Source organism: Leucoraja erinacea, chromosome 13, assembly GCF_028641065.1.
Source record: "Leucoraja erinacea ecotype New England chromosome 13, Leri_hhj_1, whole genome shotgun sequence".
Lineage (NCBI taxonomy): Eukaryota > Metazoa > Chordata > Chondrichthyes > Rajiformes > Rajidae > Leucoraja > Leucoraja erinaceus.
The window spans coordinates 1,915,492-1,927,602 of NC_073389.1; the positions used below are offsets into that span (position 1 = coordinate 1,915,492).

Consider the following 12,111-nt stretch of genomic DNA (forward strand, 5'->3'; position numbering starts at 1 on the left):
GAATGAAACGGACCGTCAGGTGAGTACCCTGAGGTTGGGTTTCTATTACAGGGGAGCCTTTTTCTGCTTGTGTTTTACAAGAAAAAGGCTCTGGAACAAAACTGTCCCCCATTCGAGGAGGAACGTTTTCCGTCGGGGAGGGGGGCAGCAACAGGCGGTAGGAGCGTTTACCCGGTGTTCCGCTATTCCCCGACACCGTGCCGAGCCCAGCCCGCTAGTACCTGAGCAGCGGGCTGGATGCATAGCCACCCGAAGAGGCATCCGGCAGGTGTTCCCGATTTCGGACGGGACGTCTCTCCACCCGCACGGGGGGAGAGAAAGCCGCCTGAGCCACTGGAGCGGCTCTCGGAGCAGGTGCCTGCGAGACGCGCTGCTTGAGGGGCGCTCTCGCTTCTACAAGGCACAAAAGCTCTAGAAGAACCTGTCCCCCGCTCGACTCCAGCGGAGGAGCGTTCCATTGCAGGGGGGGGGGAAGCAACAGGCGGTAGGAACAATTACCGGGCGCTCCGCTATCCCCATCACCGCGCCGAGCCCAGTCCCGCTAGTGCCTGATCTGCAGGCTGGATGTTTAGCCATCCGAAGAGGCATCCCGCCGGTGGCTCCCGACTTGTCGGAGGGGACGTCTCTCCACCCGCATGGGAGAGCGACAGCCGCCTGAGCCGCTGGAGCGGCTCCTGGAGCAGGAGCTCCTGCGAGACATGCTACGTGAGGGGCAGTCTCGCTGGAGGGTTCAGGCATACCCTCCACAGTGCCCAGGCACTGCCCATCGCTTCCTCCTTAGTGTGGTTAGCTTTGGGGTGACCAGGGCTGGGCTGGTCATGAAGAGGGGGTCGCTGGCTGAAGAATTCGGGAGTATGCCAGGGGTGCAGGAACAGGAAGAGCTGCTGGGTGTGTGTGGACCCCTACGTGGCTACCCCACGTGCAGGAAGGCCATTAGAGCCTAAAAACTAACGGCCAGCATTGACCACCTCTCCGACAGGCACCCACAGGAGCAGGTGGTTAATGAGGCTTTAAAATGTACAGCTCCAATAAATTATAGTCCTTCAAAGTGCCGGCAGTCAACAGCCAAATCTGGGGGCACGTCGGGACAAATACTCGGACCAGGAGCTGATACTGCAGCGGATCCTCAGGCTCCTGACGTCAACCATCACACCATTTGCTCGTTTTCTGTGGACAATACGGAGATGACCACTCACTCAATATCAAATCACTCTCGCACTGTTGAGCAACACGCAGAGCGAGATAAATTACCTCCGTATATAAATCATAAGACCTGCCCTAAATCCCAAATTTGGGTTGTGCTAAGCCCCAGCCACTGAGTCAGACTCACTGCTCTTTGGCAAAAAACCTCATGGGAATAAAAACTTTCGGCCTCATGAGGGCAGGCCCCAGGACGAGCAAACCCCAAAAATACAATACCCAAGCGGCAGCACCCCATCACGTCCACCAGTCGACGTCTACCATATGGGACTGGTGAAAGCTCGGGGACCGCATTTTTTTATGCCTGGTAGTCTTTTAGACCACGGCCCAGAGCAGGACCCCATGGAAAATGCGCCACCCCCCAACATTACCGCCACATCAGACAACGCGCCAGACTCGCTGGTCTGGGAAGAGACAGAAGAAATGCCCATATCCATGGTGGTAGGTGGGTCTGGTGCCTACAAAAATATGTAAAATAAGGAATCTAATTTCAAAGGATACTTTATGGCAAGCATTGGCCTCAAATATGCTTACTATTCAGTACCCATTCAAAAGGATCTACGCAGATACCTAAAATGTACCTGGATGGGGGCAACTATGACAGTTAAAGCATTACCCCCATGGGGTAACGTCAGCTCAAGGTTATTCATTAAGATACTAAAACCAGCCCTGGCAAAACTAATAAGAAGACCATGGAATTGGCTATGTCAGCTGTTTTTCAGCTACAAAACAGTTTTCGAAACCCTGGGGTTTGTTTTACATCCAGATAAATCAAAGTTGAAGCCATCCACTATCATAGACTACTTAGACTTCACAATTAATTCAGTCCATATGACTGTAACTTGCCAAAAGACAAAACGGTTGAATTGGCACAATTATGCCACAATCTAATGATCAAACGAGCAACCAACTATTTGACAAGTAGCAAGAGTAATTGGGAAAATGGTAGCAGCATTCCTGGCTACAGAATTCGGACCATTGCATTATAAAATCTGGCATAGTTTCAGCCCTATCATTATCTAACAGGTGGTAGATGGACTAACCTAAAGTCATCATTACTACTTACATTACATTACATTAATTATTTAGCGATGTTGGGTGTCTTATGGATTAAAAGCATATACATCAAATATGCATCACTGCATGTACGGTTACAAATGGATAATACTACGGTGGTGGCCTACATTAACCATATGGGAGGCATAAAATCGTTGATAGTACCCGACTGGCCTACACAGCCATGGTTCCCAATACTGCATGACATGTTTGTTGAAGTCAGAACAAACCGTCAACACCATGTCAGCATCCCTTTCGAACATCCACTAAGAAGCAGTACTTAACCAGCATCAAGAAATGGGAGAAGTACTGCCAGGAAACAGGGACCACGTACACAACAGCAACAGTCACCAACGCACTGGAGTTCCTGGCCTACCTACACCACAAAGAGGAATCAGCTACAATGCCGTCAACACAGCAAGTAATGCCCTGTCTGCTTATTTGAAACCAGCACCAGGACAACAGCCAATGGGATCCCATCCACTGGTGGTCAAATTAATGAAGGGCATCTATAACATCAAACCCCTAGACCAAGGTATACCCATTTATGGGATGTCAGTGTGGTCCTGACGTACCTCAGGGGATGGCCACCAGCCAGATCCCTCAGCTTTGAACAAACTACCCTGATAACGCTCATGTGGATGGCACTTGTATCCACCCAGAGGGTCCAGTCACTACATCGATTGCGACTGGACAACATGGTGACTACCCCAGACCAGATCTCGTTCATCATCCAGGGTCTGGTAGAACAGAGCAGGCCAGGTATAGCCAATCCAGTTGTGGTGTTCCGGGCTTACCCGCCAGAGCCGCGGTTGTGTGTCATGACCTATCTACTATATTATATAGACACAACCTATAACATCAGAGGGAGTGAAAAAGCCTTATGGGTCAGCCACAAAAAACCTCATGGCCGGGTAACGAGCCAAACCATTGCAAGATGGCTCAAGCAGGTACTGAAGGCTGCCGGAATAGACACTAACTTTTTTCAAATCTCATTCCACCAGGGCAGTGTCTACATCAACGGCCGAAAGAATGGACGTACCGGTTGACCATATTCTGACGACAGCAGAATGGTCGAGGGAAACGACATTCAAAAAGTTTTACAATAAGCCGTTGACGAAACCGGACTTGTTTGCAGTTTGTTTTACAAACTGCAAATATTTAATTTAAGCCTGGGGGAGCAATTAATTTGTTATTGTTACTAAATACCATTTTTTGTTTCTCGAAAAACAGATTCATTGGTTGGTTACGATAACACACTTCCTCCCTCAAGAACTTCGGCAGTGAGTGAAATAAAACTGTTACACAGTTTGAAATCACAGAGCTTTGAAGTCTTCACGTAGTCACTCACGTGACTCCGAAGTAAAATAGTAAGATTAAACGAGAACTTACCAGTTTGAAGTTTGATCTGTATTTTCTGAGGAGTTACGATGAGGGATTACGTGCCCTCCGCTCCCACCCTCATAATATAGGTCAAACTGATAACTGATGTCTCCTTTTCTTTACTATGTTTACTTCAAATAACTGTGTCTACCTGTGATTCCACACCGCTGCTTGGAAGTATGCCGCGCATGCGCTCTGAGCGGGTTCTTCACGTAATCCCTCATCGTAACTCCTCATAAAATACAGATCAAACTTCAAACTGGTAAGTTCTCGTTTAATCTTACTATTTTAATACATCAAATTTCAAAAAGTCCCTACCCCCCCCCCCCCTCCCACACCTTCTCCTCACTCGGTAGCTCCACACCCTCGCTGGGTATCCCCAAGGCCAGTGATCAATGATCGCTCAGCCCCCCACTTTCAAAAATGCTCCGCGGCCCCTCCTTTTTTTCTACAGGAGGAATTTAGTGTTTGTAGAAAATAAGAATGAAAATATTACTATTTATGTAAACTAACTACTTTTCAAAAATCTCTTCTTAACTATGGCTTAATAATGGCAAAAAGGCTTATACTTAAATTTTGGAAAAATGCAGCCACACCATTGCTCAAAATGTGGATTACAAATATGTCTGAAATCTTACATCTTGAAGAAATTAGACTTTTAGGCAAAACAGACCAATACTTAATGATTTGGTCTTCTTTTATCGACTTTTTACAAGCATATGGTGCAACACCACCTTAGAAATTAAACGTTTCAGAACCGGGTGAAGGGTGGATAAAGATATTAAATAGGTATATCTCTTTATTTTTATTTCCTTTCTTTCTCTCCATCTCTTTTTTTGTCACTTCTCGTTTTTCCACTCTATCCCCTGGGCTTTCTTTACTATCTTTGGGCTTTCTTTACTATCTCATGATCTAACACTTCTTCTCTATTTTGGCTTGTCTCATTTTCTGTTCTATTCTGTTAAATTTGAAACACGAAGTTGTACATGAATTGTATTATCTTATTATGTATTAGGTACTTATGTACTACATTATTGTACTTCTAATAAAAAAATATTTAAAAAAAAAGAAGAAAATATTACTTTGCAGATATTTTATTCTGCTGATAAATTTGTATTGCCCACATAAAGTCAGAGATTTAATAACATTTTGAAGGCAGAGCATTGTTAAGATCAGAACGATGGGTGCCTGGAAGACCGCTTACTTAGCTTAGTGCAGTTTATGGTAGACAAAAATGCTGGAGAAACTCAGCGGGTGTGGCAGCTTCTATGGAGCGAAGGAAATAGACGACGTTTTAGATCGAGACCCTTTCTCAGACAGTTTAGTTTATTGTCACATGTACCAGAGGTACAGTGAAAAGCTTTTATTGTGTGCTATCCAGTCAGCGGGTGGTGATGAAGGCAGATACAATAGTGGTGTTTAAGATTTAGATAGGCACATGGATATGTAGGAAATGGAGAGATATGGATTATGTACAGGAAGAAGAGATTAGTTTAACTTGCCATCAAGTGTGCACGACAATTGTGGGCCGATGTGGGCCATGTGATTTACTGGTCTCTGATGTGTGTGATTCCACACCTGCGGCATCACTCACACACTAAGATGGGGAGAGAGAGGAGGGAGGGGGGGGGAGGGAGAGAGAGGGGGAAGAGAGAGGAGGGCGAGAGAGGAGGGGGAAAGAGAGAGAGGAAGGAAGAGAGAGGTAGGGGAGAGAGAGAGGAGAGGGGGAGAGAGAGAGAGAGAGAGAGAGAGGGGGGTGGGGGGAGAGAGAGAGAGGGGTGAGGGTGAGGGGGAAGGGAGAGAGAGGGCAGGAGAGAGAATGGGGGGGAGAGAGAGGGGGATAGAGAGAGAGAGAGAGAGTGGGAGAGAGAGACGGGGAGAGAGAGAGAGAGAGGGGGGAAGAGGGGGAGAGAGAGACAGGAGGGGAGGGAGGGTTTTAGAGAGAGGGGGAAGAGAGGGGGAGGCAGAGACGAGCCAAGGCGCGAGCAGGCGAACGAATTCAGTCGACAAGGCGACTTTTGAACAACGGGGGTGGAGGGAGGGGTGAGAGGTGACATCAGTCGCAGCAAGAGCAGACGACAGGCAGATCCATTGTCACGTCATCAGCGAATGAAAACAGGCATTTTGATTTCAAAGTTGGATCGAATTTGTGAAGTTTTTATTAATAATTCAAGAAATAAAACACAAAATTTTCAGGTAAGTTGATATCGCACTCTAGGGGGTAAATCTCTACCGGTATATACAAAAATTTCCCATTCACGTGTCTTTTTTTGAGTAGATGTCACACACACACACACACACACACACACACACACACACACACACTCTTACACTTTTATAGTCATAAGGATTTGTAATATCCGAGATGCAAATATTTGTAATGTTTCTATTTTCATTGTGAGACTGAGGAATTGGATATCATGATGCTAGCCTGACTATTTCCAGACAGGACATGGACATCACTGAACCACAATAAGTGGGACTTTAGAGATACAGGATGCAAAAAGGTTCTTCAGCCCACCGAGTTTGCGCCAACCAGTGATAGCACTATTCTACACACTAGGGACAATTTATAGTTTGCAAAAGGCAGTTATCCTACAAACCTGTACGTCTTTGGACTGTGTGAGGAAACGGGAACACCCGAAGAAAACGTACACGGTCACAGGGAAAACGTACAAACCCGGTACAGACAACTAACCGGGTTTCTGGCGCTGTAAGGCAGCAGCTCTACCGCTGACAAACCGTGTGGTCCACTTGGAGTGAATCATCTGCCAGGCATGCCTACATCTCCACTGTGTTTTAAATTGCCAGGCAGCTGACTGAGATGTGGGAGACATTAAGAGCGGCAAGCAAATAAAAGATGCCAGCCCTCATTTGAAAACGTACAGTGAGTTTTTCTAGCGCCAAGGCCAAAGGATGTTCCGTCAGTCAAAAATACATCCATCTAGTCAGCCATTCACTTTCTTTTATTTGTTTAATAGTCCTTGCAATGTACTCCATTCCCATGTACTCCATTGGTGATGAAGGACCTAGAAACATCTTAAGCATCTGATAGGATACATAGTGATCTTTTTTCTAATCATAGGTCACAGATAATGATATAATATTTTTTTTCTTTCAAGCTTTAAAAGTTCAGCCCAAGCCAGAACCAGTTGTTGAAGAGGAAGATAAAGAAAAAATGAATGAATCTTTCATTCGTGAAGGATCACTTAAAGTGAGTATTTCACATTTGTGTCAGCAAAAGCATCACCTGTTTAAAACATATCAATATTTTATTTATTTAATGATTTCAATTTTGTGTAGAAGCCATACTTTTATCTGTTACATCATCAGAACAGGTTCAGCTCCAATTCAATAATTAAGTTTGCTGATGACACTGTGGTGGTGGGCCTGATCTCAGACAATGACGAGAAGGCCTACTGGGAGGAGGTGGCTGATCTAGCACTCTGGTGCCAGGATAACAGCCTCCTCTTGAACATCAAAAAAACGAAGGAGCTGATCATGGACTTTAGGAGGGCACATCATCCGAGGACGTACACTCCATTGAGTATAAATGGGGATCCTGTGGATAGGGTGAACTGTTTTAAATATCTGGGAGTCCACATCTCTGAGGATATGACATGGTCATCACACGCCTCAGCACTGGTGAGTAAGGCAAGGCAGCGCCTTTACCACCTCAGGCAATTGAGGAAATTCAGAGTGTCTCCGAGGATCCTCCAGTGCTTCTACGCAGCGGCGGTGGAAAGCATCTTGTCCGGGAATATTACCATCTGGTTTGGGAATTGCTCTGCCAAGGACAAGAAGGCTCTGCAGAGAGTAGTGCGTTCGGCCGAACGTACTATGGGAACTTCACTCACCCCACTGCAGGAACTATACAACAGGAGGTGCAACTACAGAGCAAACAAAATCATGAGAGACCTCTTCCACCCCTGCAACGGACTGTTCCAGCCGCTACGGTCAGGCAAACGGCTCCGTTGCCATGCAGTGAGAACGGAGAGGTTGAGAAGGAGTTTCTTCCCAGAGGCAATTCGGACTGTAAACGCCCATCTCACCAGGGACTAACTCTACAGAACGTTTTTTCCTTCTATTATTTATTATGTAAAAGAATATGTGTGTTATGATTGTGTTTATAATTTGTTTGGTTGTTTTGTTGTTTGTCTTTTGCACAAAAGTCCGCGAGCATTGCCACTTTCATTTCACTGCACATCTCGTATGTGTATGTGACAAATAAACTTGACTTGACTTGACTTGACTTGAGAATACACGTGAGAATGGAGTGTGTGAGTTGGTGGACTTGGAATAGCCACCCATCCATTTCCTTCCCCAGATGCTGTCTGATCCATTGAGTTCCTCCAGCAGTTTATTTTTTTGTTCAAGGTTCCAGCATCTCAAGTGTCTCTTGATGATGTTTATGGTTCAGGTGAGATTAGGGGCAGCAGTGTCCATTAAGCAGGTAAAGTGGTAGACTTAGATAGAACAAGAACAGAAAATGTTTTGCAGGCCACTTCTCAGCTTGCATCTGAGAAGTGGCCCATAGCAACACCTTTTTAACAAGTTTCAATGAAATCACCTCTCAATCTACTCACCTAAATTAGTACAGGCTTGACCTACTCCATCATTCCTGAAAATACTATCCCTTCATCCCGGTATTAAACCCAGTGATCCTTCTTCACTCGAAGAATACTTCTTAAATAAAGAAACCAAAAACAGTATGTAGTATTCAGGGTTAGGGCTCGTCAGCCCATATAGTTGTGCTTTACATATGTGCTTGACGTACTCTTCTGTTCTTCAAAGAACCAGTCAACAAGGTTCAATAAGTTAGGTCTTTATTCTTTGGAGCGCAGAAGGTTAAGGGGGGACTTGAAAGAGGTCTTTAAAATGATGAGAGGGATAGACAGAGATGACGTGGATAAGCTTTTCCCATTGAGAGTAGGGAAGATTCAAACAAGAGGACATGACTTCAGAATTAAGGGACATTTAAGATTTAACCCACAAATTTTGAACGAAAGATCATGCCAGGAATATATTATTAAACAGATTCAAATATTTTTTGAGGTAAATGACAACCCTGACACACCTACTTCTCTTATGTGGGAAACGTTCAAAGCGTATGTTCGAGGTACATTAATTTCTGCTCAAGCATTTTATAATAAAGAGAACAGGATTAAGCAACAAACATTGGAAAGTGAAATCAAGCAACTAGATATAGAAAATGCGAGAATGCCATCTACGTTAAAACATAATAAAATTGCTGTATTGAAATATAAATTAAATAAAATGTATTCAGAACAAGTAATAAAACTTTATCAAAAAACCAAACAATTACATTTTGAATTTGGAGACAAACCACAAAAACTATTAGCACGCCAGTTACGAAAAATGGAAGGGGAAAAAATAATTCATAAAATTAGAACAGAGACAGGAGAATTATTAAAAATGCCCAAGGACATAAATGATAGATTTCTCCAATACTATCATAACCTTTATTCAACTAAAACCATAGCACAATCAGAAGGAATAGCAGATTTTTTAATAAAATGTAATTTAAAAGGTTTAGATTCAAACGATAGAGAATTGTTAGAAAGGGAGATTACGATAAAGGATATTGAGGAGTCTATTGGCTCTTTAAAAAATGGTAAAGCAGTAGGACCAGATGGTTTAGGCTCCGAATTTTACAAAAAATTTTATGATTTGCTTTGCCCACGTTTACAAAGACTGTATGAGTATATCTATACTCAACAGAAACTTCCAGACACTTTAAATGAATCTATAATAACACTTATTCCTAAAGCTGATAAAGATCCGGAAGACCCGGGATCATACAGAGCAATTGCACTTTTAAATACAGACCAGAAAATATTAACTAAAATACTAGCGCATAGATTAAGTACAGTGATGAATAAATTAATACACCCTGACCAAACAGGCTTTATTCAGAAACGGTACTCATATTATAATCTAAGAAGATTATTTAATATTATATATTCCAAGAGAATTATTAATGAAGATCTAGCAATAATCTCACTTGACGCTGAAAAAGCATTTGATCAGGTCGAATGGTCTTATTTATTTTCGGTGATGGAAAAGATGCAGCTAGGGGAGAAATTCTGTACATGGATAAAACTGTTATATACAAATCCCACGGCTAGAATATTTACTAACCAAAGGTTGTCATCTAAATTTAGCCTATCTAGAGGTTGTAGACAAGGATGCCCGTTATCTCCATTATTATTTGCGCTTGCTATTGAGCCACTGGCAGAAAGAGTTAGGGGGCATCCGGAAATACATGGGTATAACACAAAGGACACAGTGAATAAAATTTCTCTATACGCAGATGACGTATTAATTTACATTACAAAACCAGAAATTAGTATCCCAAACTTATTAAAGCTAATAACCCAATTTGGTTCACTTTCAGGATACAGAATAAATTGGAATAAAAGTGAAATTATGCCAATAAGGGAACATAACAAACAGATAATACAACAATTTCCATTTAAAATAGTAAATGAAAAATTTAAATATCTAGGTATTTATGTAACTAAGATATATACATCATTATTTAAAGCAAATTTCCCCCCATTACTGAACAAACTACATAAGAACATTCAATACTGGAAAACACTTCCTATCTCAATGGTTGGCAAAATTAATGCCATAAAAATGATTTTTTTACCGCAAATATTATACCTTTTTCAGACGATTCCGATATATCTGGCAAAAAACTTTTTAAAAAAATTGGACTCTATTGTTAATGATTTTATCTGGGATTATAAGAATCATAGGATAAACAAAAGACACTTGTGTAAATCAAAAATAAATGGAGGCTTGGTTTTACCTAACTTTTTGTTTTATTTCTGGGCAGTTAATATTAAAAATATGAATTTCTGGTTGGAAGAAATAGATCATCAACCAGACTGGTTAAAAATGGAAAAGGAAGATTGTTTACCTTTTGATATCGGTTCGATATTGTTTGCTACGTCTAAATTAAACAAAAACATTTATAGGGAAAACCCTATAATATTTAGTGCTATACGAATTTGGAAACAATTAAAAAAGACATTAAAATTAGATAATTTATCACTTTTTCTTCCAATTGTGAATAATCCTTTGTTTAAGTGTTCATGGTTGGACGGGGGTTTTACACAATGGAAGAATTATGGAATTAAAAATATGGGACAACTTTACAAGGAAGGCACTTTTCTGACATTTCAGGAGTTGCAACAGACTTATGGACTTCGAGGAAATGATTATTTCAGATATCTTCAACTTAGAGATTATGTAAAATCGAACTCTCAAAATTTTCGAATTAGAAACTCAGAAATTCTTGATGAATGTTGGAACAAACATCCTAATACAGAAAAATTAATATCTTATATATATAATATCTTATTAGACAGTGACATTCCTTCGACGAACTTACACAGACAAACATGGGAAAAAGAATTAAATCAAGTAATAACGAAAGATACTTGGGAAGAAAGTTTGCAACACATACATCAGTGTTCACTAAACGCCAGACATTCTCTAATACAATTTAAAGTAATACATAGGTTACATTATTCAAAAACAAAACTACATAAAATTTTTCAACATATTTCACCTATATGTGATAAATGTCAACATTTAGAAGCTACATTATCTCATATGTTTGCAAACTGTATAAAAATTAAAAAATTCTAGGTAAATATTTTCAGTATAATATCTAAAGTAACCAACACACAATTGGACCCAGATCCAAAATTAATAATACTCGGAATATTAGAATTAAATCAATCATTTAGAATAACACAAAGAAACTTTATTGATTATAGTTTAATAACAGGAAAAAAATTAATTCTAAAATTTTGGAAAGGCCCTACGGCCCCCACAATCAAAATGTGGATTATAGAAATGACGGAGACCTTAAACGTGGAAAGAATCAGATTTTCCCTGTTGGACAAACAGGAATTATTCGTTGGAACATGGTCTCCTTTTATTGATTACTTAAAGGGTCAGAATAGTTCAGCACAGGAACCTGACTAGCACTCGGGCTAAAGAATGGATGAAATGCTATACTCTGAAATGTACGAACATATCTCGAACGAAGTTTTTTATTTTAATAAATTTTTCCATTCTTCTTTAACTATCTTTTTTCTTTTTTTTTTTTTTTTTGTTTTTTTGTTTTTGTTTTTCTTCTCTTTCTTTTCTTTCTTTACTTCATCTATCTCTTTAGTTCTATCTAGTTTAAAAAAAAAGGAAGAAAAAGGCAAAAGGTATTGGAGACAATGTAATAATAACTGACAATATTATCAATTTAAAAATGTAAGACAGTAATGATGTAATAGTTTATGTACCTATCTCCAATAAAAAATATTTTCAAAAAAAAAAAAAAAAGAATTAAGGGACAGAAGTTTAGGGGTAACATGAGGGGGAACTTCTTTACTCAGAGAGTGGTAGCTGTGTGGAATGAGCTTCCAGTGGAAGTGGTGG

At 41.1% G+C, this 12,111-nt stretch overlaps 1 protein-coding gene across 2 annotated transcripts in view; it reads left to right on the forward strand.

The window, feature by feature from the left end:
• spag17 (sperm associated antigen 17) overlaps positions 1-12,111 on the forward strand; it is a 207,179-nt gene that overhangs the window by 79,539 nt on the left and 115,529 nt on the right. For both annotated transcript variants that reach the window (XM_055644261.1, XM_055644262.1), the window contains exon 24: positions 6,762-6,853. In XM_055644261.1, coding sequence (XP_055500236.1) covers positions 6,762-6,853 — 92 coding nt within the window. The remainder of the gene's footprint in view (positions 1-6,761; positions 6,854-12,111) is intronic.